The following is a 27,317-nucleotide window of genomic DNA, read 5'->3' as shown; positions in this document are numbered from 1 at the left end:
AGCAGATGGGAGGTTGGTTGGACATTTGTGGCAGCATACTCTCTGTTCTGCATTGCACTGGATACATCCTGTGAGGTTGGGTTTTCCTCTGAGCTCAGGATTCACAGACCCCAAAACCTCACCATCACTTCAGCCAAACTTCCTGTGTTACTTCTGGTTTCCACTGAATCGCAGACCCTTCCCACTCCCCATTCGGTGTCCTTACCAGCCATTGTAAGTTTCCCTCACCTTTGCTTTTGGCACTGGATGCTTTCCAGAGTCCTGCAGGTGTCCATACAACCATTTTGGGGAAATCCCCGATCATGCCTGTTACCTTCATGTCAGCTCCTTACGAATGGCAGGGAAAACATTGCTCCTTATGGGACCCAAAATTATGCTTAGCACAGCAAACCTTTTTGAGGGCCAACCACCCGTTTGCTGCACGATGCAGCCTTACCAGAATTAAAAGGAGTTCCTCAGTCTGGTTTATGTCCAGTTACTGCTTTCTAAAGAAGCAGACAAATGGCATGCTTCTGGATTGTAGAAAAAGTTGGTGCTAATGTTGTATTCTGTTTATTATGAATACAACACTGTATTGAAGATGAATATATGATGTGCAGATTTTGCTTTATTCACCTTTGTCTTTCATCTTTGAAGTTGTCCAGAGGAAGAAGAAGGAAAAATGAGTGAATCTGATGAGGACAGACGTATTGCTGAGGCCAAAGCATCCAGAATTCAGAAATGTCAAGGTGTGATACTTTTCCTGCCACTCTGAGAGCTCCTGCATCCTGAGTTCAGGATGAATGAATCATGCACCCATACTGGCTGGTGCTTTCAGGGTGGCTCAATAGGCAGAGTCATAGCAGAGAAACCTGGGGTGATCTGATGGTATAATGTGAGTTTGAAAGAGAACCTTTTTTCCGAAACATTTTATATTTTTACTACATTACCATGAGTAAAAAAGAAGAAGAAAAATGAATGCTTTCAGAATAAACACTGAATTTCCCAGATTTGCATCAGGGGCAGGTAGTTTCATGTTTGTGGAAATACCTCAAATCTTCAGTAATTGTGTGGCTTTGTGCTTGTTTATGGCATTTCATCCTTTGCTGCTGTTATTTTTATCTGAAAATGTAGCTGATAGGGATAAATTCTGCTTCCTTGGTTCCCCTACACCTAAATTCCACATCTTTATACTTCTGCAAGGAGAGAAATTCCAGCAATGTCCTTCCTGTTGAGAGCCACAGGGAAGGGCATCCTCTGCTGAGAGTAGGTGTTCTTCTTTGACGTTGAGGCACTGAATCAGCACATCTTTTGGCTGCCTGAGCCAAGTGCTTTTCCAGCATTGATCACTGTGGATGCAACAGGAGGTAGCTGAGGACCCCAGAGCGCAGCCAAGGCCACCTCATCAGGGCACTGGCCTGACTCTCTGTCAGGGTCTCTGCCAGCTTTCTTTAGGACAGACTATGGGATTAATTTGGTTCCCGGCCACTTAAAAAAGGCCTAGCTTGAGCTAGCAATGTCTATGTGTCATAAGGATTAGAAGGTTGAATGGAGAACATGCTTTGCCTGTAGGATAAAAAATATTAATACAGTGTTCAATTTTTGTTGACAGAATTACTGAGTAACCAGGACCAGCAGATCTGTAGTTATTTGGAAGAGAAGTTGCATATCTATGCAGAACTGGGAGATATGAGTGGGTTTGAGGATGTTCATGTAGAACCTCACCTCCTTGTCAAACCTGATTCTGGAGAAACTCCACAGGCTGCTTCATTGCTGGCAGCAGCACTCAAAGAAGGTGAGTTTGCATGGGAAGAGTGGACTGGTGGCCCTTCACATGGGCAGATAATTCAAGGTAACAAAGAACAGCTGTGTTTGTTGTCTTGTGCTGCTATTCTGTCAAGTCTCGAGAACTGGCAGTGTCAAAACTTGGCAAAGGGCATTGAAGAGAAGTCTTTCAAGTTTATGCTTGTCAGATGCACAAGGTGGCACATGCCAGACTGTGAGATAAGGGATATGTTTAGTGTATAACATCATATGTAAGCAGGCAGAGTGTGATGTGACCAGTGCTGGGCTCCTCTGGACAAGAGACATTGACAAACTGGAGCAAATCCAGCGAAGGGCACCAAGGTGACTAGGGGGCTGTCACCTTGGCCAAGGTGACATCTGAGGAGAGGCTGAGATAGTTGGTCTGTTCAGCCTTGAGAGAAGAAGGCTTCGTGGGATCTCATTCCTGCCTAATGTGAGGATCCAGAGAAGACAGATTTTTTTGCGGAGGCACATGGTGATAGGATGAGAGAGAGGCAAGAGGCACAAGTTAGAACACCGGCAATTCCAGTTAAATGAAAGGAAAAATTATATACTGTGAGGGTGGTCAAAAACCAGAACAGGTTGTCCAGAGAGGCTGTGAAGTCTCCATCTCTGGAGATGTTAAAAGCTTGTCTGTGCAAAGCTCTGAGCAACCCAATTTTGTTCGACCAGCTTTGAGTAGGGCATTGGACTAGATGACCTCTGAAAGTCCCTTCCAACCTAAATTATTCTATGATTCTGTGTCATTGATTTATGCATTAAGGAGCTATTTAAGGGGCCTCTGTAATTCTGCATGTTGTCCTTTCTAGTTGAAAGTCTCCATGTTGCTGTAATGACATCACAAGTGAGTGAAAAAGACAGATCACCAGAGGAAAGTATTGAGGAATTAAGTGTGAAGCACAGATGTAGTGCCAATGAAATCTTGGAATCTGTTCCTGGTGGTGAGTAAAATTTGATGCTTTTACATATTTAGAGTGCTAAAATAATTGATACTGGATTGGTTTTTTTGGAAAGCTTTCTCAGTGTATTCCAGAATCAATAGAAGATAATGTAATAAAAGTTGTCTTTGGGCAAATGCTCAGATAGTGTAAATTGTCATATAACTTCATTGAAGTAAATGGATAGTTTGCCTCCACTGCACCTTTTCTGTAGCACATGCCTGCATTCAGCAATATTGAGTCAGATTTGCATATCTCCATACACTTTCTCGTCTTTGAGGCTTAGCTCCACAGCAAGTCTGTATTGCAGTATAGCCCATTTCCCAAGTCAGCCAATTTTTGTCAGAAGGCCTGGAAACCAGGATTGACATCCCAATAATTTCAGCTGTAAAAGGTAGCATGGATTTCTTGCAAAAAAAATGCAAATAAAGTCCTGTAAAAACTATTGCTGCAGAGCATTTTTAGTGATATGGCTATACTTCAAATTTGTGTAAGTGAAACACTACTAATTTTTAAGGTAGGAAAAACTTGATTGTTCCACCTGTGCCATCCTGGCTTCCAAATTTGTTTTTTCCCAGCCTAGAATCCATTATGTAACTCGAAATTATGTAAATCTCCATTTTCAGCATCCTGTGAGTAGCCGTAAAAAAGCGTAGCCTTTGTTTTGCTAGTCAGAATATGCTTTGATACCTTTCTCTTGCATTTTATTGGGGCTTTATTTGTTAAATGCAGAAATAACAGAAGCTGAAGAATCATGTGAAGTTGATCTCAGTGTTGAAAAGGAAATGGCAGGTGCCAATCTAGAGGATAAGGTATTGTAACCAGTTTTTCTTCCTGTGTTGCACATAGCACTCTGGGCACTGGGAACGTAAATGCTGTCCAAATTTTTATGGGGTAGCTATATACACTTCCAAAACACAAAGCACAGGATAGGCACATTTCACCCAAATCCAGATAATTCAATTTAGTAGAGGTCACTGCAATTAATAATGAATTTTTAAAAAGCAATCATAAACAATCCAAATGCAGAACGATTTTTCTGCCAGGCTTACAGATCGGTGGGTTGTCATAACAGCCACAGTGTTTTCATACCACTTGTATGGGCCACTTAAGTGCCTGGTTCTCTGCTGTCATCATTCAATACATCCATCTCTATGGAGCTGACAATAGTATTCCCTCTACTCCCTCCTCCTATTCACAGGATGATGAAAGTCTCCTGCAATGACTGAGACCTCAGCTAATGCAAGAAAGACTTATGCATTGGAAGAACTTCGTCCTGAGAACAAGCACATAAAATAGGATGGATTGTCTTACACCAGCTTGCTTCAGAATTTTGAATTAAAACAAAATGGAGCAATTAGTGAATAGAAGACAAACTGCCCATTTTTCAAAGTCCTATAACTCATAAGCTACTCTGGGGAAAAAGCAGAATCGAAAGGCAGTTGGGCAAAATTAGGAATGGCAAATTTCATGTAGCAGCAAAGTGTTAGAGTAAGAGCAGTATGAGTTACCGTGTGGAAATGAAGTGAACTGTAATTGTGGAGTCCTTAGGTGGAGAAACAGGACCACAAAAGGAATAAAGGGGAGAGGCAAGAACAGAAGATACATGACTTGAAGTGGAAAGCAAAGTTTGCTAGAAAAGGAGATACTTAGCATACTGTCTTTGCATCAGATCTGAAAGAGGGCTTGTGTGCCTGAAACCTTGGGGCTTTTTTTTCTAGCTATTTCTGGAAGACTCCTGCTAATACACTAATCTGCCTATATAACCTTGCCTCATGTTCAGCTCTAGGTCGTCGTCTTACCAGACTGCTGTGTTAGTAGGGATTAGGTAGAAGAGTGTGTGTGGAAAAAATGGGATGGAGACAAAAGTCCAAGTGAGGGAGCACAGAAGCTAGGTGAGGGGAAATAAAATAACCTAATAGAGTATAGAGGGGCTCAAATCTGGTCCATTAGAAGTTCCAGTAGCTCCACATAAAAACATTTCCATTGGGGTTATAGGAAGATAGAGCGAGGCTTTTCTCAGAGGTGCACACCCAAACGATGAGCATCCAGGTCTACAGGTTGCAGCAAGGGAAATTCTGACTGTATGTAAGGAAAAAAACCAATCACCATGAGGGGGATCAAGCAGGAGCAGGTTGTCCAGAGAGGTTGTGGGGTCTCCATCCTTGGAGGTTTCCCACATTTGACTGGAGAAGGCCCTGAGCAACTTCACCTAGCTTTGAAGGTAGCCCTGCTTTGGGCTGCAGCTGGACTAGAGGCATCTGCAGCAAACTCCTCCACCCTAAGTTACTATTCCGGTCTGGCCTGCTCTTTGGGCAAGACTCATGGCACATCTTACCCTGTCAGAACTAGACTTACCAGGAGGTGGCAGAACGAGCAAACGAAACAGGCGAGGCAAGGGCTTTCAAGGGCGGAGGATGTTCTCCTGCCCGCCTTCGGTCGCCGGGTGGGCAGTCCTGGGGTGGTGGGGCGGCAGCACCGGGCTCAGGCCAGCTGGCCTGGGAAGCCGAGAGCCGGACAGCCGGAGCGAAAGCCCCCAGCTCGGGGCTTAGACGCTGACCAAGCATCAGGAGGAAGAGTGTTGCCTGTGCAGCGCGTGGCGTCCCAAGCAGGCAGCTGTGAGGGGTGGTCTCCATCTCGTCCCCCCTGCTCCTGCCTCGTAATCGCATCTCCGGGGGATTGTCTGAGGCGCTGTGCGCGCAGCCTGCCCTGGGATCTGACCGTCCTCACCTCCACTGCTGCTCATCACTCTGAACCAAGGTGCTAGGGAAGAGTGGCAGGGAGGTGGTGGTGGCCGGCAGCACAGGTTAAACTGCTGAATATATTTGCTTCGGACCTAGCTGGACTTACAGGGCTTGTGCTGAAGCTGTAGTGGTGCAGCTGCAATGCTGCTGTCACCCCGGCTAGCTCCACTAAACCTGCCTTGGGCTCATCCCCCAGCGCTCAAGTGGTGCTGCAGTGAGGGGACCGCAGGCGCCTGGGGCGGCCACTTGCTAGCCCTTGGCCATGCCACAGCCAGCTAAGCCTTCAATGCCCCTGTACACCTCCTTTATTAAATTAAAAAGGGCTTCAAAAACTGAAAGAAACCCCATTCTTGTTCAGCATATGAGCTCTCCTCTTCCTCACCCTGCCAGCATCTCCTTCTCCTCTCTCAGCCCTGCTCTTTCTCCTTGCCCGCTGCTCATCTTGGCCACCTAGCAAAGGGAAGGTGGAGCTCCCTTGTGTTAGTTCTTGTGTTGCACTGAGGCATCCGTGCAAGGTCTTCTGCTTCTCACAGCAGAGCCGAGCAGTTACGTGGCTCCTGGGTGCAGTGAGAAGCGGAGGAGGAGGTGAGGACCTGGAGAGGGAATGGAGGGAAATACCGAACAGAGATAACGAGAGAGAGGAGTGGAGGAAATGCTGCAGCCGGTGCTCCCTTTCCCCCGAGCTTGTCTGCATTGAGCTGTGTTTCGGGGCCTGGCCTTTTTAATCTTAATTTTCAGTTTTTGCAGCTAAATGGAGCAGCTGCTTTGCTCTCTGTGGTGGAAAATGAGACTCAGTAGAGAACTTAGGAAAATCGGAGAGAGAGAGAGCAAATACTCCGCAAACCCTCCTCTGCTCCTCTGAAGAAAAAAAAAAAGAGAAAAATCATACTGGAATTCTTTTCAGTGTAGCCTCAGAAGGGTTTGTATTTTATTTCTCCACCGTTTCACCTTATCTTTCTCAGAGGAGCTGTTCTTCATGCTGAAGGGATTATGGGTGGCTTCACCCCATAAATTTAGAAAGCTTCTTAGGAAAATGGAGCAGGGTGGAAAGTGTGAAGGGGCTGAGCCTTGCTGCAGTGGACAGTAGTATCCATGCTGGTGCATTTTGCAGAGTATAGGGGGCACACAGCCTTTGCTCAGCACCTCACAGCATGTATAAGGCATTCACCGTAACCCACTGATGTGACTTCTGCTAGCTTCTTGCTCCATTAGTGTCACTGTTTTTGAAAAGTCTTGTACTGTTTCATCCTACTATAAGTAATCTAAACCCACTGTGCTGTATACACAGAAGTTTGATTGCTGTATTTCAAAACTGTCAAGTAAACAAAGAATGAATGGAAATGTCTTTTCTGTGTAGCATTAGTCATGAGAGGATTAAAATTGTGGATGAAATATTTTTGTTTTTACAGTTGTGCTTAGAATCTCTAGTGATTTCCACGGAAACTCCAGTGTTGATGAATTATTAGTCTTTGTAGGTTATTGCTTGTTTTTTCACATACCCACAAAAAGGTTTGACTCAGCACTGCATATATGAGTGATATGAATGTCTCCACTAGTTTAAAAAAAAATAAATTACCTAGATGATACAATTCTAAAGTTAAAACCTACTTTTTAAAGCAACATGTGTTTATTTTAGGGAGGAAGTATGAGTTTCCCAGGATCTACGGGGACAGAGGTGAGTTTATTTAAACCCCAGACAGAATGTAGTAACTATTTAGTTAATAGTGGTCAAACCTTTGAAAATCCTTCTCTTTTATTTTCTAGATTGTACAAACAATCCAGAACTTAACCCGTCTCTTGTACAGCATACAGGTGACTACTCCACTGCTAACTTTGTAGAGTAATTAGTCTTAATAATTTACTTCTTAATGTTTGTTTTCATCTTGCCCTACTTTTAGACGTCATGTCAGTGAATACTTATCTCTACCGACTGTTGCATAAGTTGTCGTATAATATATTTTTATTCTACATCAGTGGTAGGTTTCTTTTAAGAACTGAATATTGCTTGCTTGCTTGGAGATCACCCCCCCCCCCCCAAAAAAAAAAAAAAAAACTAGGGGGAAAGTAAAATGATGGCTTTAACAGAACTGATGTAATTTCATGTACAGATTCTAAAATATAGTTCAAAATATTGAAAAATGTTAGTATTTTGTTTAGAAAATTCTCCTGGCTATTAGTAAACAGTGCCTCTGCCACTTACATAGCAAACTCAACCCAATTTAGATATTTCAATATCAATTAATTATTGCGTATGTTCTGTAGGGCCTTACTCTGAAGTTTTTGCCTCTTCCATGCTAAGTTTGAATGTTTTAACTTATTTTTTCTTATTTAGGTGCAGTTTTATAGTTTTATTTTAAAATATTTCATTTAAGTACGTTTAATTTTTAGACCCTCTTGACATTAGCATATTTCATAATAATCCTGGAAACCTTGGGCTTAGAAGTTAAGTGGATTGAAGCAATGCAAAAGCAAAATAAAAAGCTTGTAATTCAGGCAAAATTTTGGAAAAATTGAAAAAGAGATGGCTTAATACCAGAGGGGCAGTAAAATAAGGCTTGGGATCGTGCCTTAATCATTCAGACCATGAATTGGCAGTATAGGTGCAGAGAAACAAGCAGGGATCCTGTCCTTGCCCTATTTACAAATCACTGGAACTGACCCAATACTGGAGGAAGAGGCAAGAAAAGTGGGAACTGCACACTGCGTAAAGTTAAAAACTCTTTCTGGGTGGACAGCATGGGGTAACAGGGCTGTCGGAATTCTCTGGGAATGTCTGCTGAAGTAGATTCCCATGCCAGCTCTTGAAGACAGGCTGAGCAATAAGTGCCTCAGCAGATCTAGGGCTTTCTTGCTTTTCTTTTTTCTTAATCCCAGCTATTTGTTTTTGTGTTATTGGAGGATGTCACAATCTTTAATGCAAACAATGTCACAACATCCTTGTGAAGGACGGAATATAGCGCTCTCAGTTGTAAAATAAACTACTGAAACATCAAAACTGAAATCATTACTATACTGCAGATTTCTGCCAGCACAGGTATCTTGGTCAGGTGCATGTAGCAGTATGGTCCTGGTGCCATGGCTCTGTTGGCAGGTGCCTGTAGGACTGATGTTAGTAGGACTGCACTGTTGCCAGTTAGCAAGGAGAGCCTTAGGGTTGGAGTGAGTTGTGCTGGAAACAGTACAGTTTTATCTGTATAAGCCACATCTGTGTTAGGAATACTTTGTTGAGTGTAGCATTCCCAGTGCCTTAATGCCCTCTTTAACATGAAAAATCATTTTTCCTCTGTGTCTTAACATCCTCTGACAGAACAGGACACCAGCTGTAACTGAAGTGCATATGCACAGCTGTAACATAAACATATATAATAATACTAAGTGTAAACCAGAAGCTGTGTGAAAAGTGCTTGAAATGGTTGAGTGCTTTTAGAAACATGTCTTGGTAAAGGCATGAACGCAGCATTTTCTCTACTTGAATAAGGAATAACCTCCTCAAAAGCATTTAGCGCCGATATTATGGGAGGTTGAAGTATTTGCATACAATGCTTCTATGTAAAAATACAGAATTGGATTAATGCTAATATTTCAGCATTTGTGTCTGATTTTGTTGTGGTGTCTAGGCAGCACTAGCTATCCAGGACAGCCACAGAGAGCTCCGTAGGTTACTTCTGCAAGAGAATGAGAAGACTGGTCGGGGCCATGGTTCTCGGCTAAACCTCCTTCTGGAACAAGAAAAATGCCAGAATCTGGAAAAACAAAGGGTGGAGCTGGCCAACATACACAAGCTGAAGCAGCAGTTTCAGCAGGAGCAGCAGCGGTGGCTACGCGAATGTGACCAGCGGCAGCGGGAGCAGGAGGCAAGGGAGGGCCAGCTGGGGCAGCGGGAGAGGGAGTGCGGGTGCCAGGAGGAGCTGCTGGAGAGGAGCCGACAGGGACTGGCGCTGCAGCTGCAGGAGTACCAGCAGAGCTTGGAGAGGCTCCAGGAGGGCCAGAAAATGGTGGAGAGAGAAAGAGACAGTGTGAAAATGCAGAAGAAGCTCCTCTGGCACTGGAAGCACGGTCAACAAAGTAGCCTGTTGTCATCCACAGGGAGCTATGAGGTGTGTGGTTCCCCACCGTAATTATATCCCCAACTGCAGACGTAGAGAGACCTTCCTTGATGAACAGACTAGTACATCTGGGTTTTGTTGGTTGACAATGTAATGAGTGAGCACGTGGGAAGCTGAGGCTCGGGCATATCCAAGGGCTTTGTTTGAACCTCATGAAGTTTAACCAGGGGAAGTGCAAAGTCCTGCCCCTAGGAAGGAACAACCCCATGCATCAGTATATGCTGGGGGCCACCCAGCTGGAAAGCAGCTTTGCGGAAAAGGACCTGTGGGTCCTGGTGGACACCATAAGCCAACAATGTGTCCTGGCGACAAAGAAGGCTAATGGTCTCCTGGGCTTCATTAGGCAAAGTGTTGCTAGTAGGTCAAGGGAGGTGATCCTTCCCCTCTACTCTGGCCACACCTGGAGTGCTGTGTCCAGTTCTGGCTCCCCAGTACAAGAGACACATAGAGCTACGGGGTGGGGGGGTGGAGACGGTTGAGCAGAGCGAGGCAGAGGTGGGTGCCCAGTGAAGGGCCACAAAAATGTTTGAGGGACTGGGGCATCTCTCCTATGAGGAGAGGCTGAGACTGTTCAGCCTAGAGAAGAAAAGGCTCATGGGGGTCTTGTTAACGTATGTAAATACCTAAATGGAGGGAGTAAAGAGGATGGAGCCAAGCTCTTTCCAGTGGTGCCCAGTGACAGGCCCAGAGGCAATGGGCACAAACAGAAACACAGGAGGTTCCCTCTGAACATCAGGAAACACTTTTTTCCTGTGAGTGTGACTGAGCAGGAGCAGGTTACCCAGGGAGGTTGTGGAGTGTCTATTGTTGGAGATATTCAAAAGCCATCTGGACATGGTCCTGGGCAACTTGCTGTGGGTGGCCCTGCTTGAGCAGGCGGTTGGAGCAGATGACCTCCAGAGGTCCCTTCTAGTCTCAGCCATTCTGTGATTTTAAGCTGGGTGCCCTACAGAAGCCAAACTCAGACGGATGGGTATTAAATTGAAGAGATGGAAATTGTGAGAATCTGTGTTATATTCTGCTTTGCTGCTGTGTTTGCAAGATATATTGTGTGTCCTGCCTCTTGTAGGAAGGCTAAATTATTGTAATGCTTGACACATACAAAGCTTTTAGTAAAGTCTTTGGCTGCTGTCCTTGTTCCTGGACAACAGCACTGTCTTCGGTGAGGAAAAGTGGCTGCTCCAGGGGTGGGAAGCTCCAGGCTCCTGTGAACCCCACGTGTCAGGCCTTCCCCTGAAAGGAGCTGCTCCTTAAGGGGAAGAGGTTGGTGTGTGACTCCATTGCTGACGGTATAATTCCTTGGAGATGGTCATTATTAGGGGATGCAATTTAAAGTAGCTCTGAAGCTGCTTAAGCATTTAATACTAAAAATGATGTAAGTTTTTGTTGAGGGTGAAGGATAGAGGCTGACTCTGAACTCAGCTGTCTGGTGCTCACCTGCCAGTTGGGACCTGGCTTCTAGTCCCTGCCTCGGTGAGTATGGTCTTGATTTCCATTACTGTTCTCTAAAGCACCTGAAAATCAAAACATTTTGCCTGGCTTTTGCATATATTGAAAGCTCACTGACCCAAACAGCTTTTTTTTTGCTCAGGTTTTCATTTTCACAAGAAAATCTGTAGAGCCTTTCTTTAGGCCATCACCTCCCTAGTTTTTCAGCTGGCAACTGACCCATAACGGGCAGTGACCATTTGGTGTCTAAGCCTGTGCCTGCATGAGGGGGTGAAGGGTTGACCTCTGACCTCCCCCTTTTCATCTGGCTTTTGTGAACACTGTGTGAACATGACTTATCCATATATGCTTGCCCAGCCCAAACAAGGAAGACACTTCTTAACTAGTATAACTTGCAGTACAATTTTGACTTGTTTAGCAGTGCTTAAGAAGTGCATGGTAAAACCAAAACTGAACTTGCCTGTCAGTTTTAATGGATGGGACTTCTGAAGTCTTTTGAGGAGAGGAAGTTGAAGAATGATAGCCTGATGCAGGGATGGCCGGAATTGCACAGACCGAGAGGCAAAATAATGAAATGCTGAGTGTCAAAGAGTAGTAGTTCTTAATCTAATATTTCATGTGTAAGACTACTTGTATTTTTATTTCAAGTAAACTGCATGGCTTTGGATGCATTCCAGGCCTTGGGATCATCTTTGTCCTGCGTTTTCCACTACCGTACTCCCTGCAGCAGCAGGGCTGGCTGGGTGGTTGCGAGTCAGCCAGTATTCCCAGCCCAGTGTTTTCACCATTACACTGAACCTGGCTTGTTTTGGATGACCAAACATTGCAGTAACTCACACTGCTACTGCTGCTTTTTTGTGAGCTCAGCCTTGATAAACACCTGCAGGCAGGTAGTCTTTGCAGGAGTTGCATTTTCAGCCCCTGGGAGCCACGTCCACTTGCTGAATGCTGTTTGCCATCCCCAATTTGACTGCTGCAGTCCTGTTCTCTATGATTACCTGTCTACGTGAGGTACAGTGTTATTTTTGGATTGCAGTGTACATAGATTTATATATGTGAAGTGGCACCTCATTGAGCCATGGGGCAAAATGTTAACCCCCTGAAAGGAGTCAGTAGTGCTCAGTGCATTCCAGGTAGCAACCCTTTGTTATTTGCTATTTTGCAATTATTAGTGAGTTTTCCTGTGTTTTGAGGGGAGCTAAGGCAAAATGTACTAGTTTATAACTGTTTATTCCTGAAAGCACATCCAATTTAACATGTTTTGAGGTTAACTTCTGGGAAATGAGGTGACTGTTGGCTATGAATCCCCATTCTGTCTGGCAGTTAATTTTATGTATCCTGGTATAAGGATTCTTCAGGACGATGCTCGTAGTCATATGGTTTAGCTCTAGGTGGTCCTGTGAGGAGCAGGGAGTTGGACTTCATGATTCTTATGGGTCTCTTTCAACTCAAGATATTCTGTGATTCTATGATTCTGGTGCTGGACAAAAGTGAAAATGTTGTTCTCTGGGTTTTTTCCCCCTTCTGCAGATAATGGGACATAATCAATTGGACAGCTTACATGGTGAAAATACATTCTACTTAAATGAAGCTGTTGTGTATGTGTCTCTAAGCAGTCTCAACAGATCAGCTTCTTCTCTCGTTTATGAGGATGGTGTGTATGGGCTGAACATCTCAAATTCTGATAGAGCAAGGACTAGTGAAAATCAGGTGGACCTCAAAGTGGACACTTCTTGTCAGCCAGCGTTAACCAGTGCACTGTGGAAACCCACTGGTCCTTACCAGCAGATGTCTTTTTCCAGCAAAACCAACAAGGATGCCTTTAATAATGGTAATTAACACTTTATTTAATTAACAAGTAGTATGGGCAGTTTGCCACCTCGCAGAATGAATAGTCCCAGGAATGAAGATGGTGGAAGCAATAGATTTTGCTAAAATAATTGCATGCCACTTTGCAAGCTTGTTGAGGGTAGGTGAGAAAATGAGGAGAACAGAAATATAGAAAACTTGAAAAAAAGCCAGAAAAACCCTGTTTGTGTTTGTATACCAGTACTCAGAATGTTGTTCCCTCCGAATCCTTTCCCAATGCTTTTTTACTTGGGTTTGGTTTTTTTGCGAGCTGAAGTCACTCTTACTGTTTCGAGTGCATTTTATTGGCTGTTTTAGAACATATGTGCATTACTTGATGATTTCTAGTTAGAATAACTTTTGATTTACCATCTTAAAATGATAATCAGTGGTCAAACACCCTCTTCTTGAAATGAAAGTATCTTGAAAAACTCTGTAGTTTTGGAAAGAAAATTACATCACTTTTAAGGGATAATACAATATTTGACAATAAGTTTCCATGTTAGTAAAAATAGCTCTTACTGCATTACCTTTCTTTATTCTTGTATTTTACCAGAACCCCCAAAGATACGTAGATTGCATGGCAGTTATTGGTGGTGATTACCAAAATGAGTGGAAGAGGCCACCTATTTGAGCACTGCATTGCATTGAAAATTCCCTTAAGAACTTAAAAATACACTAATGAGAATCTGGGTTTTATTTCTCATGGTGCACAATCCTGGTTTTGATCTGATTTGGTGTCTGCATTCTTTGATTATTGTGAGAGTTGTAAAAAACCACAGCAGCTAAAAGTCTAAGGGGGCAATGGTGTGCTTTTAGTGTAATAGCTTAAGTAATCTGGTGGGATTTTCCTGCACAGTTGTGAAATTCAGGTGAGACATGGCAAGTCAACACTGCAGCAGTGCCCAAGCTCCCATTTTTTCTGCAGCTGGCAGTGCAGGATGACTTCTGTCCTAACATCAGCTGCATGCAGGTCAGGTCACAGCAAAGACCAGTGAGCAGCAGGATCAGAAGTTGAAAACATAGACAGGTACAATGGTTTTTGACTGTCTTAGGCCAAACCTTGAAGTTGTTCAAATAAAAAGTCCTTGATTAAGGAACCTGCTGCTTAGTACTCCTTATAATGTATTAAGCAGGCATCCACTACAGCCTTACTAGTCCTTGGTACATGGATTGCTAAAATAGCATTTTATAATCAAAGGTAGGGCAGGCTAGCCTCATCACGACAATCAGCAAACGAAGCTGATTAGTAAAAGAGATTAATATTTCTAAAAACGCCTAAACAATTAGCCTGGTGAAACTTGTTCTAGTTTGACTGCAGTTGTCATTTTAGTAATAGGTTAGCTAAGGTAGCGCAAATTTTAAAAGGAACACATATGTGGGTTTAAACCTCTCAAAAGTGGATTAGCTTGCACTGGCAAACATTCAGATGCAAGCTAACCAGGATACTTTCTACTGAGCCCACATATGAATGTCTGGTTTAATTAAACTGGCTTGTACCAGTTTAATTGCACTGATTCTAAGATAAGCTGGTGGAGCTTCAGTATGTAAAGATGCCCTTCACCTACAATGGGCCAGCTTTATGTTCAGTGGCTGTCACTGCATCTTTTGTAAACATCCTTATCTTGCCCTGGTAGTGGGGCACCGGTGCAGTCCCAGCAGCTTGGGGACCAGCACTGGCTACAAAGTCTGCCCAAGAGGTAGGGTAAGAGGCTAGTGTGAGTCTCTCTGGCTATGTCATGTCTGTAAAACCTGCAGTTACTGCTTTGACTGAGTCACAAGGTGCCTTTGGCAAAGCAGTGCAGCAAATCCTTGCAGCATCCTGATGGTGCAGATGGTGCTGTGAAGCCCCCTGGCACGTTGCTGGAGCAGGCAGGGCTGGGAGCCTCCCCCAGAGAGATATGCCATCACATTCCACAGTCACATTTGTGATTTGGAGGGTGACAAGCATTCTATGCTCTGATCATGTAGTGCATGAGCCTGCACAATTCACACTTGCTTCTGTCATGCATCAGGAGCCCACGGTACGGGGAGCGGGTAATGAGAAGAACACTAAACTCCCCCCCTGAAAGACAGATGGCATCTGAAGCCCCAGCAAATGGCTCTGCACATGGAAATGAAATAAATCACTTGTTCCTAAGCAATATGAATCAAGCTGAGCAGTATGAAAGTTTCATACAAGGAAGCTGATTTCCCTTTTTTGGGGTTGTGGTTGGTTTTTTTTTTGGCTATGCTTTTTTCCCAAAGAGTTGACAGAGTTTAAGAAGGTCTCTAAACTTGTGCTTCCATTTCCTGACACCTCTGCAGGATATAGTCAGTTCCGATCACTGTGAAGGAAAACCAACAGAGATGCAATGAGAGAAAGACTAGAAAGAATTTTAAAGTTATCTGAAACTTTTAATATTTTCATGTGGATGAATGTTTCATGACATTTTACTGCATTTTTCAACCAGCTCTATGTATAAAGTCTCATAACCATCTTTCAAAAAACATTCCTAAGTAATAAGTCAAAAGAGAACTAAGAAACAAATACTGAGTATGGTTTACTGGAAATAGCCACGTACCAGAAACATGGCCAGATCTTGCATATAGTAAGTTTTGTGTGTACACAAAAGGAATTTCTTTGTTTTGATTAATTCTTCTAGAATTATTAGGCATCTTGTAAGAACTCTGGCCTGTCAAAAAAACCTTAAATTATTTAATGAGAAGCACCACCTGAACATGTTGTCAAGGAGTTAATCATGCTGCATTCTACTGTATGTTAAGTACTATGCAATTTAGCTTCAGATGGAAACGGCTACATTCCTCCAGTGCATAATTTTCCATTCATATTTTCTAAGGTAAGACATATGTCTCTTCACATAGCTAGCATCATGAGTATATATCATTGTTTTATGTGTATGGGAGGGAACTTTAGTAAAGACCTTGGGGCAAGTTCCCACAAAGCTGAAACTGGCACAAGTACACTCGCTAGAAAAGGTGTGTCAGTCAACAGGAGGAAAATATGATTGAAAGAAAAATGTGTTAATGCTTTACACTAATGGTTATGAAATTATCTGCATGAAAGAAGACAAGTACTTTGGCTAATTAGGAATCAGGGGAAGTATAGGTTTTGTGTCAGACTAGACTGAGAATTGAATAAATTACTCTTGCATTTAATTGACATGTCAGGTTAACTAGCCGAAGTGATGCCTAAGGATTTACCTATGGATTCACCTCTTTGATTTCAGGAATCAGTGCATTTTTAATTCTTTTAAGCTTTGAAGTGAATAGCATTGTTCACTGGTATTGCCTTTCATTTTTTTTATTCAGATGTTGTAGCTACAGGAATAGAGTTGAAAAGTGATAGATCTGGAAAACTGCACTGAAACTTGATTGTGGGAGATTTTTTTTCCCCAGACATTTGCAGTGTTAGCATGAAAAATCTTTATGCATGATGGAGTGAAAAATATAATTTAAATCTTTATGGGGAACATAGAAAAACCTGTGATCTCCATAAACAGCCAAATGCGAAACAGGAAGCAAAAATGGGGCTCTTTGATTAATGTGATTTTAATCTGATTTTAAAGGACAGAAATTTGTACATGTATGCGTATAAGCAAATGAGATGGCTTGATTTCGGCAAAATAATCTGTTTATAGTGGTTTTCATCAAAGAAAGTGGTTTCCAGAGATGTAAAATATTTTATTTGCAATAGAAAAAGCAAAAACCCCAGAAACAATGAGTAGTATCCTATAACTCCATTTTTTCCCCTTATTCTTTATAAGAAATTCCTTTCCTATTCCTTAAGGTGGATTGTGCTAATGGTGATTGCGCTGTTGAAACTGTTCTTAAAACTGTAGATCAGATTAATTTGTTTTAGTTTCCCATTGGTTATTGAGATGATGTTTAGAACAGCACGTTATTTTTTGGCTACCTTAACATCAGCTGTGGCCTAATGAGATTGTGTAAGAGTACCTGCATATGTTTCCATCAGGGAGGTTCAGGATGGTGCTGTATGGGCCTGGCTCTTTTCTCATATTTGTGTGAGATGAATTTGTTGCAGTCAGAAGAGGTATACAAAGTAAAGCTGATGCAAGTGTGGTAAAAACAGGTGAAATACGCTGTGCACTATGGTGTTAAAAAGCCATCTGAAGATGTACAGGCTGTTTCCCCCTGGTTCCAAGTCAGCACAGGATTTTGGCAAGGGGTGAAGCTTAGTAACTCAGGGCCTTATTCAAATAAGCATAGCTACTGCTGCCAGCACTAGAGGTGGTTAATGGGATCCTATATTGAGGACTTTGTTGAATAAGATTGCTTTCATCACTTGGAACCTGTTAAATAATGACTAGCTCCCACAAAGAAAGTCTTCACAGTTCTGCATATGTGACTGTTGTGAGTTAATTCCTGTGCTATTGCTGCTGTATGAACTCCTTCTGAGTATATCTGACCTGTTTGTCTTCTGAGCTGGAACGTAATTGTGCCCCATAGAGCACACACTTTACATGTCTCCTGTTTAAACAGCATCCTTCATAGCCAAGAGCAGGCCAACCTCTTACCATCTGCAGAGTGGCATGTGAAGATGCTTTTCTGCCTATTTTGAGTTTTTCTGGTGTGTTTCACAATATTTTTTATAGTGCCGTTTTTTCACTGTTTGCCCTGCACAGTGAGTGAATTCTTTCTGTTGCTCTTTCACTTGAGAAGAGGGAAGGAAGGAAATCTTTTAAAAGTAAGGGATGACATGACTGTGGAGCTGCAGGTTTGTCAGAGAGCCTCCTGAGCAGATGTGATATTTTGAGCTACTTTAAACTTTCTGTCTTTTTTAATTGAGTAGATGCCAAATAGAGAACATGCAATTAATTCCAAATTGCTCTTTATGCATTCAACATATTCCTTCTACTCTTAGCATGGATGGTTGCATGGATGTGCACAGAGCCCATTCAGTGCTCAACATAAGTTATTATGAGAATGAAACAAAATGGAGATAAAAGAATATGAAGTTGAGTAACATCAGCACCTGCATCTCCCAAGTTCAAAATCACATTGATTTATTAGAACAAGTAAGATCTTACTTTTAACTCTGCAACAGATAACAGCAAATTTGCCTCCTCTTGATACCACAGAACACTGAGTTTTGTCCTCTGCCATAAGACATCAGTGTCTGTGGGATACTTGGTAGAAGTGAATCACAGGGGAAGTATTTTTTTCCTCTTGGGAATAACACTGCCATTTGTTTAAAGCAGATGGCAAAAGGGATTAAATCACATGGCAGAGTGATACTAAAGTAAAAAATATGTCATTATATGTTATCTGCAATTAGTATATTTCAAGTAACGCTTTTCAGCTTTGCAGCACTAGGGTTTGTAGTTCTGTTACTAATTTTCTCATCTCAAAACACTTTTTCTCATTTCTGAACATAACCACAGTAGATGCAGCAGTATTACATAACCTTTTAATTAAGGCAGTTAATGATGTGCTGGTTTTATTTGTATGCTTAATGTAAGTACCGAATTTCCTGTGTAATGCCTGTCTGATTTTATTCTTTCTAATATCTTCTCATTTAGAGCTCATTCATTAGAAGAGAAGTTTAAAATAGTGCACGTCTTTAAGGTGATGAATGGAGGGAAGAGATTGTCCATGCCTGTCTTTTGAGGTACCACTGGTGTTGGTGTAAATCTGCACACCATACTCAGGGTTTCATTGCCTGCAGACTTCTTAAACGACAACAGGACAATGGCCAAATCTTTCTCATTTTCCTCATATTTACAGTTCCTGCAACTTCAGTGCAGTGGTTTTTGAAGTCAGTGGAATTACTGGCACCAATGAAACTGGAATGGTTTGGCCCATATCTCTTACATGCAGATCTGTTCTTTATTTAGGTGAGGTTGTTCCAATAGATACGGGTTTTAGGGAAGTGGAAGGAGAGAAAGGATCGTGATTTGAAGCAGAAGACCCTGGGCAGGGGGTCTTTTGCCAGACAACTGGTTTGTAGTGAAGCAGCTCCAGCTCAGGGTTGTGCAGAGCTTTGACTTTGGCAGCAAGTCCACAGGGAAAGAGGTGATCTCTCAGGAAAAGCAGTCACAAAACAAGAGTCTTGCTAATTGTTGTTTGATGTCAGGAAGATTCCTTGGGAGGTCCATGCTTTCCTCAGGTAATGTGATCTGTGGGTGGAGACCTGGTTGCGTGCCCTGCTTTAGTACATTAAAATTGTTTTGTATACGTTTTATAATGGAGTTAGAGCCTGAAATAGATGCACAAGTATGAATAAATAATGCATCCTAATGGCTGGGAGAAGCTGTTTATGGATGATCACATTTTGCAAGATACTGAGTATGCAAACACACCCTGTAAAATCATGTAGCTGAATCACCAAGTGTATCTGGCTTATTTTGAAAAGTACAATCTCATTTTAATTATTTAGTATAATACTTTACATATTCCAGGAAATGGCCTGTAGCATGTTTTGTAAAAGTAATGAAGTCTTAGTAATATGAAACCTCCTCAGCAGCATCTGCTGTTAAATATTTATTGAGAAACTGGGGAGGATTGTCTGTCTTTTACTGGCATTCATCACAGGAGCACCCAATTGCCTTCCACATAAATTATATTGGCCATAGCCAAACTACTAGAGGAGATTTTGTGAAGTATCTTGTTCTGCCTCCCCAGATGCTATAGAAAACTTTCCTTTGGGTGTAAATTTTTGGTGGGGCAGTAGAGGGGAGGAGTGTTGGTGCTGTTTTGGAAGTTGGTTTTAGTTTAATCGAATAGCAAGACTTCCAGCAGTCACCTGCCAAGATGCCTTAAGCGTCCCTTGGAATTTTGATCTAGAGCTGGAACGTAAATGATACAAAAGTAAATGTGATTTGGCTGTATTCGTTTAGGGTCTGCCATAGAAAAATAAAAGAAATTCATGTGCCTTTAAAAGTAATTGAATATATTCCATGTTAAAGAATACATGACAGACAGGGAAAGTAGTATATTTGGCAAGGATGAAAACAGATATATTTTTTTTCTTCTTTTAACTGAGATTGAGAATTGCATGTGTATTGGTTTTATGTGGCAAGGTTTTGGTAGTGGGGGGGTTACGGGGTGGCTTCTGTAAGAAGCTGCTGGAAGCTTCCCCTGTGTTCGAGAGAGAGCGAGCCCATACCAGCCGGCTTTAAGACGGACCCGCCGCCGGCCAAGGCCGAGCCAATCAGTGATAGTGGTAACGCCTCTGTGATAACATTTTTAAGAAGGAAAAAAAAGTTGGGAGTGAGAAAACAGCCGCGGGAGAGAGGAGTGAGAACATGTAAGAGAAACAAGCCTGCGGACACCAAGGTCAGTGAAGAAGGAGGGGGAGGAGATGCTCCAGGTGCCGGAGCGGAGATTCCCCTGCAGCCCGTGGTGAAGACCACAGTGAGGCAGGCTGTCCCCCTGCAGTTCAGGGAGGTCCACGGTGGAGCAGATCTCCACCTGCAGCCCGTGGAGGACCCCACGCCAGAGCAGGTGGGTTCCCGAAGGAGGCTGTGACCCCATGGGAACCCCGCGCTGGAGCAGGCTCCTGGGAGGACCTGTGGATCTGCGGAGAGAGGAGCGCACCTTGGAGCAGGTTTTCTGGCAGGACTTGTGACCCCGTGGGGGACCCGCGCTGGAGCAGTGTGCTCCTGAAGGACTGCACACCATGGAAAGGACCCATGCTGGAGCAGTTCGTGAAGAACTGCAGCCCGTGGGAATGGCCCACGTTGGAGAAGTTCGTGGAGGACTGACCCCGTGGGTGGGACCCCACACTGGAGCAGGGGAAGAGTGTGATCAGCCCTCACCCTGAGGAGGTGAAGCGGCAGAAAATAACGTGTGATGACCGTAAACCCCATCCCTGTCCCCCTTGTGCCATTGGGGGGGGCTTGGTGGAGAAATCCGGGAGTGAAGTTGTGCCCGGGAAGAAGGGAGGGGTGGTGGGAAGGTGTTCTGAGATTTCGTTTTATTTTCTCATTACCTTACTCTGGCTGATTTGTAATAAATTGAGCTAATTTTCCCTAAGCTGAGTCTGTTTTGCCCGTGACGGTAATTAGTGAATGATCTCTCCTGTCCTTATATCGACCCGCAAGCTCTATGTTGTATATTTCTCTCCCCTGTCCAGCTGAGGATGGGGGAGTGATAGAACGGCTTTGGTGGGCACCTGGCGTCCAGCCAGGGTCAACCCATCACAGCATGATAGTTGTTGCTGACAGCAGGAACTGCAGAGAAGCTGTCTCCTATGCACAGCTGCAATGGGAAGGGGATGACGGTCTAAGAAAGGCTTCTGCGTTAAACACAGATAGTTTTGAACTAAAGGTGAAAATGAACGCAGGAGGGTGTTTTAAACATAGCATCACTTTTTTTCTGCTGTGGGGAAGCAGCCTGCTCTCTGGAGTGGTGGAATGGGACTGGTGCAGAGCTGGAGTGCATGAAGCGAGGGAGTGGGAAGGCAGTGGAGGGAGTCGGACCAAAGCAGAGCCACGGTTTACAGAGGCTCAGCTGCGGGACTAGAGATGAAGACAACTTGTAGTAAAGGCAAGGTAGAAGGAGGTGGTGATGAATTGGGGCTTAAGGGTAAGGTCAGTGTTGCCCATAGTGGAGAGAAGTAGGAGCAGAAGCAAGGAAAGTGGATCCAAGTACGTTCCGTGCACTCAAGGAAAGCGCTTGGCTGAAGGGATGGAGGCACATGCTTATTTGATAATTGTGCTTTTTTCTGGCTTTGATGTACAGTTTTCCCCTTAGCTTTTATGCACACTGTTTTCACAGCAGTTATATATTCACAAAGCATTTAGCAAACAATTAAAAAGGGCACCCATTTCAAAATATTCGATCACACCCTGAAATTTCTTATGGTTACAATGCAAAACTTGGGGAATGTGCAACTTTTCAGTTTTTGCTGTTTTTTTCAATGACTGCAAGAAGAAAACATCAGTGCACATGCTTTGTGCCAACCTGAATAAAAATGGATAAAAATGGCTGTGCTAATACTCAAACTGCAGTCAAAATTTAGCAACTATTTCCTTGTGTTTTGAGCTCAGGGGAGAACAAGTATCTCTGTGACTATCAGATTAGAAGCTTCTCTCAGGTGCTCACTTTTATAGTACTGCCCATATTTTTTCCTGCATTAATCAACAAGCAGCAGCTTCTATTAAAGGGTAAGATTAGCATGTAATTGATTTGAAACAGGTCCTCTGCCTTATTTTATGCTTCTGCAGCAGTTCTATATATTGGCTTAGTGTTCCTCTGCCACTTACTTTGAGTTTTGATCTCATCAGCTTTTATGAGTAAGAAGTGATGGATCTGGCCTGGTTTTAGGGAACTACCATACAAACCCAAGGTGCTTAGGAGGACACTTGAGAGTGTTTTATAAATGATCTCCCCCTTTTGGCTTTTGTTACAGAGTTGTGCCCTTCTGCTACTCAAGAAAATGTTTGCCAAAGTCCAAAGCACTCTCCTTTGTGTTGCACCTGAAAGACTGGCCAAAAGCTGGGGACTAAACCGATTGTTTGCCAAGGTCTTTGATTTAATGTTTATTTCAAAGCAAAACTGTAGTTAAAAAAAACCAAACAACCAAAACCATCCCTAAAATATGAAGCAAAGTTAATCAGCACAATAATGTCTGTCTGTGGTAACAGAGAGCTCAAAAGAATAGTTTTGATGTGTAAATGTCCCCTTTTGTTTCAAAGGGAGTGAGTTCATGTGCCAGAGACATTGTTTTTTCAGGGTTAACGCTAACTGTTTCTCTCTTCAGGAGGGAGGGAGAGGAAGCTTCACTCCAGTGTTTTACGTGGGGGGTGCAAATTGGGATGGTGGGCAAGGGAGGTGTGGGGATGTACTGGCTGGCGGCAGAAAGAGGGGCCGGTTTCATCGTCTGCCGAGTCTTTGGAAATGCTGCTTGGGTCTGTAACTTTATGGGATATCTGTTTCTCCAGCAAGCATTCAAGCAGGAGCGTTACCCACTGACCGCAGTTTGTTTTGACTTCAGCCCGCTGGCCAGATGGCTTCTGCAGGTTATGGGCCGGGGGGAGACAGTTGCAGCCCGCTTCAGGTAGACCCACATTAGACACCTGAATGAAGAGGCTGCAGGATTTTCCCCAAGCTTTCCCGCTGTGATGGTCAGCGGACAGGCGAGTCACCCCTGGCCCTGGAGAGGTGCCCTGCATGGGACAGCAGGCACGCTGCTGCTGGGTGCTGGGTGGAGCAGCAGCCCACGCCGGCAGCTGGTCACGTTCCTTGTGATCCTTTGTAGGAAGGGTGTTCCTGGGGTTTTATGGTTATTTTCTCTTGATCATTTGAGTGCAGCTGTGTTTAATGAGCTGGAAAAGAAGTAGGTCAATAAAACATGTGTTCGTTGTTAGCAGAATACCTGTTGGACCATGTGTGTGTCTGTAATTGACCAGCTAAAGCTTCAAAGCTTAGCACAAAGACAATTTAATAGGGAATTCATACCTAAATAAATTAATATTAAGCAGAAGCAGGCAGCTGGCAGGCAGTATGCCCTGCCAAGGTGAGACTGTGGGTATTTAATGCACAGGCAAGTTATGATTTCAAGTCAGACCTATTTTTAAGTCTCTCTTATTGATATGTATTAAAAACCAGCATGCCAAAAATAGTTTAAAATCCATGTGCTTTAAAGCCAACACAACTGATAACATAGCCGTGTAAGTAGGTTAAAATTTTAAATTATTTCAACCTAGAGGCATGCTATGAACTTGATGTTAAAGTGGTATCACTGGCAACGTCTGAGCTTGAGATATTTTAAAAATCTTTCCTTTGATAACACCAGTGTTAGAAATAGTGTGATTACTGGGCTTTAATAAAAGAAGAGATGGCTGCATCATCACATGACTCCAAAACCTGGAGCTTTAAGACGGGTATCAGATAAATTAGTTGGAACCATTATGGAGCTTTGTGATAAAGCAGTTCTAGTGGAATAAACGTAAATTTTGTCTTAGCCAAGAATTTGGTCCAAATTCTCTAGACCAAACTTCTCTAAAAAATTATGAGGCAAAACCTGAAAACTGAATTGCATTGTTTTACCTAAGCCAACAACTAAACAAAGAACAGAGACATGCAGATTAATGACATTTCCAGTAATTTTACCATGATCAAAAAATCCAAAGTACAGATGTGAAGAAGAGTTATGTTTCAGACCTTATTCATCATAGACTTTGAATTATTTCTGTCCTCTGTCTTGTAACAAAAAAGCACCAAAACCTGATGAGACTAATTAACATAGGATCTGTTACGATCTAATTGTTCATCTGCTTTTTGTGAAAAGACTTCTTATTCATGAAGGTGCTTGTTTGCCTAAGAAATGCAGCTGCTGCTTTTTCACAGGGTTGGGCTGGTTAAAAGTAAATGGCAGCATTAAAATTCTCAGATTGATTTCCTGCCTTATTCAGTCAGCTGGGAAATGGATTAGGCTATTTCCTTGGTAGCTTCAGGGTCAAAATATTTTTCCCAGTGTTTTGAGACCTGGTACCACATACAGTTCCTGCTGTGAAATCAGATTTACTGAGGTGCGAAGGCCTGGTTTTTCCATGGTATTTGGGACCTCGGCTCCCAGTCAAACTGCTCAGAAGTGTCCTCAGATCCTCAAAGCTTATAGATGCCTTTTCTGTATGAAGTGGTCTGAACCTGCACAGCAGCAGCAGTATCCTGGCTGTTCCAGGGCCCCAGTGGGTCCGGTGCTGCTGTGTGGCGTTCCCTTTCTCCCACCAACCACCAGCTCCATAAACAACTGAACCACTGGTATGGAAAAATCCATCTCAAATTGGGTAAGTCTTAGTAGGCACTAAAAAAATCAATCATCACCAGGAGGAAAGGGAGAGGGGCCTGGAGTTCCCTGGGGAATCGTCCATCCGTAATGAATCTGCATGGAAACCACTGGGAGCATCATTAGAGACAAAGAGGTGCTGTGGAATTTGCTGGTGGGGACTTTCTGTGGAGCTCATGGGAGTTAGGCTGCCGTTTACTGTTGAACTGTAATGGCAAATGAGAGCCTGTTGCCCTTGAATTCCTTTGAATATCCCAGACCCAGTAGACTTAGCACTGTTTTTTAGGTGTCTGCTTGTGCTTTGCATTATGCATGAGTGCTAGCGGGGGGATTAAATACAGCAGCTCTGCCATTTCAAATAGCTTTGGCCTGAAGTTGATGTGTCGGCTGTCAGTCCAGATGAACTTGGTATAAAAACTGGTACCAGTTATTATAAATAAATGGTAAAACGAAAACCTAACTCTGCATGTTTTTTTCAGAGGAGTAATTGTTTTGAGAATCTTTAACATATTTGTTGCTAAAAGTGGCATAAATTTCTCTTCATTTAATGAAATTTCATTTTGTAAAGAGGGCCAACATGTGACACAGATCTCTGAAAGTCACAGCAAATTAATTCACTGTATACATGCAGTTTCTACAAAATCCATGAGGTGAGTTCCCCCCAAATTTACACCCCCCCCACCCCCCACTTTTTCGAGGGGGAGCAGCTGGGAAGGAAAAAAACCACAAGTATCTAACCCAGCCTGATGTCAGAACTGACCCAGCTTTAAGGAGGAGTTTGAATTGGAGGCCTCCTAAGATCCCTTCCAATTTGAATTATCCTGTGATGCTGTGAAATTAGGGTTAGAGCTGAAGGAGGAAAACTAAGGACTTTCTATTAAAACCACAGGGACTTACGAGGGCTTTTTTGCCAGGAGTGTTTCCTAGTGCCTTGATAATGTCTTCCTATCCTTCCCATAATCATCACTGTGGGCACTCTAGGCTTACCTGAAGAGCTCTGATCCTCCGGGGAGAGAGGAGGGGTGAAGGAGAAAATCTGTGGCATTTATTTGATGTGGAAGTGCTTACATCCTATGACAACAGATGGAAGGTGAGAATCAGTGTGACTAATGAGTTGTTTACTTGGCTATTGTATTCCAACTCCCCCCCCCCCAGCATGAGCTGTGTGTGTTTTGGTATGTATTGATCTCAGATTCCTGCAGATGCCATTGCTTTGTGCTTCACCTTCTGAGCAGTTTATGCAATGCCACTAATCCTGTCTCTTAGTGCTACAGGAAGGGTAGGGTATGGTAGTTAGGATGCGGAATGCCACTTTTTTTCATTTCCTGTACAACATTAGCATGTTTTTAGCCAGGAGCTCTCATTTCTCCTAGTTTGGACCCAGACCCAATTTGGAGAACCGAGATGTCCTTAAAAACTCCTGTGAAAGCTGGCCCCACGAACTGCAGGCCTGCAGTCTGCTGTTACTCTTGTATATAGGTTGTCTAGAAAAGTATTTTTATTTTGGGGGAGTGTCTCTCTGGAGTTTCCTGATACCTATCCTCATAGTACGAGAGCTAAACTCATAGAGAACAGGGGGGGAAATTGGATTTGTTTTTAATGTGGGATTTGGCAGTATGGGTCTGTATGCATGAGACAATTTGTGATTTTTTCCAGAATTTGTTAGAAACAGCCTCTAACCCCTTTTGAGAAAATTGGTGGGGGAGACAACAGGGAATGCCTGGGTTTTCTTTATTTAATGAAATGGTCTCAGCTTAGATAAAAAGGAGGAGGGGCTGGGCTTAAGTGGTATTTTGTGCTGTGGTGTGGCACTGCTGGGCTGAACAGGCTACACGGCCCCAAAACGTTGAAGTGCTGTCACAGATCACCAAATACTTGGTCTCCAGCCTCAAGCCAGTCCCTCTTTGCTGGGGAGTTTGACCAGCCCAACATTGAAAAAGTGGATTTTTCTGGTCAGCTGTGCAGTTCTTATCTAGGGTATACACGGTGCAACTGCAGATCTGGCTCTTTAGAAGAGAGTTACCTGCAGTGTTGTAGGAGAAATAAATTTTGCATAACTGAGAAGCAGGTAAAGGGTGTTTCAGTTTGCACATAAACTCCAGGGGCCAGGGTGCGATGAGATGCCAACAGCCCTTGGCCGCTGCAGAAGTTGGAGGGAGTGGGGAGCCAGGAGTCTCACAGAAGACCTCATAGAAGGGTCTGAGCTACAGCTCAGCTTTGTTAAAGCTTTGGAAATACGGGAATATTTTCTGCTCTTATATAAATATGAAGGAAGAATTGTGTTCCTTAGGTGTAAATGAGCAAGCGGAAGGCTGTGGCCAGGCACAGTCAACTTCGCCTGTCCTTTCTGTGCAGGGGGTGCAGGAACAAGACAGCGGGCAGAGCCCAGCCCAGGCAGGAGGGGTGCAGGCAGAGGCGGTGGAGCAGTTTTGCTGGGTACTAGTCTGGTGGGTGCGCTGTTGAGCTGAACACAGCCTGCCCGAGCATCACTCGGCAGGTTGGAAGGGAGCAGAGGAAAGGGCAAGTAAACGCTGAATTTAAAGAAAGGGAATAATACAAAACTCATTTTGTGGCTGATGTTGGCAGGTGAGTTCCAGTCACAACGAAGGAGGGTCATAAAAGGCCGATGGCCCTTATTTACCTGGCTCGTGGTCCATACTGGGTTCTGACTGTCAGTCATAGCGCAGCAGAG

At 43.4% G+C, this 27,317-nt stretch overlaps 1 protein-coding gene across 12 annotated transcripts in view; it reads left to right on the top strand.

Annotated features, from left to right (window-relative positions):
* ARHGEF28 (Rho guanine nucleotide exchange factor 28) overlaps positions 1-27,317 on the top strand; it is a 125,823-nt gene that overhangs the window by 94,104 nt on the left and 4,402 nt on the right. For 10 of the 12 annotated variants that reach the window (XM_075021224.1, XM_075021220.1, XM_075021221.1 and 7 more), the window contains 8 exons: positions 637-728; positions 1,592-1,774; positions 2,595-2,726; positions 3,456-3,535; positions 7,104-7,142; positions 7,232-7,279; positions 9,085-9,564; positions 12,553-12,853. In XM_075021224.1, the coding sequence (XP_074877325.1) occupies positions 637-728; positions 1,592-1,774; positions 2,595-2,726; positions 3,456-3,535; positions 7,104-7,142; positions 7,232-7,279; positions 9,085-9,564; positions 12,553-12,853 (1,355 nt within the window). The other 2 variants (XM_075021226.1, XM_075021231.1) reach the window with 2 other exon arrangements.

This window comes from Buteo buteo, chromosome Z (assembly GCF_964188355.1).
Source record: "Buteo buteo chromosome Z, bButBut1.hap1.1, whole genome shotgun sequence".
In the NCBI taxonomy this organism is placed as follows: Eukaryota; Metazoa; Chordata; class Aves; order Accipitriformes; family Accipitridae; genus Buteo; species Buteo buteo.
The sequence above is the reverse complement of the archived record's forward strand: the minus strand, read 5'-3'. Positions and strand labels throughout refer to the sequence as shown.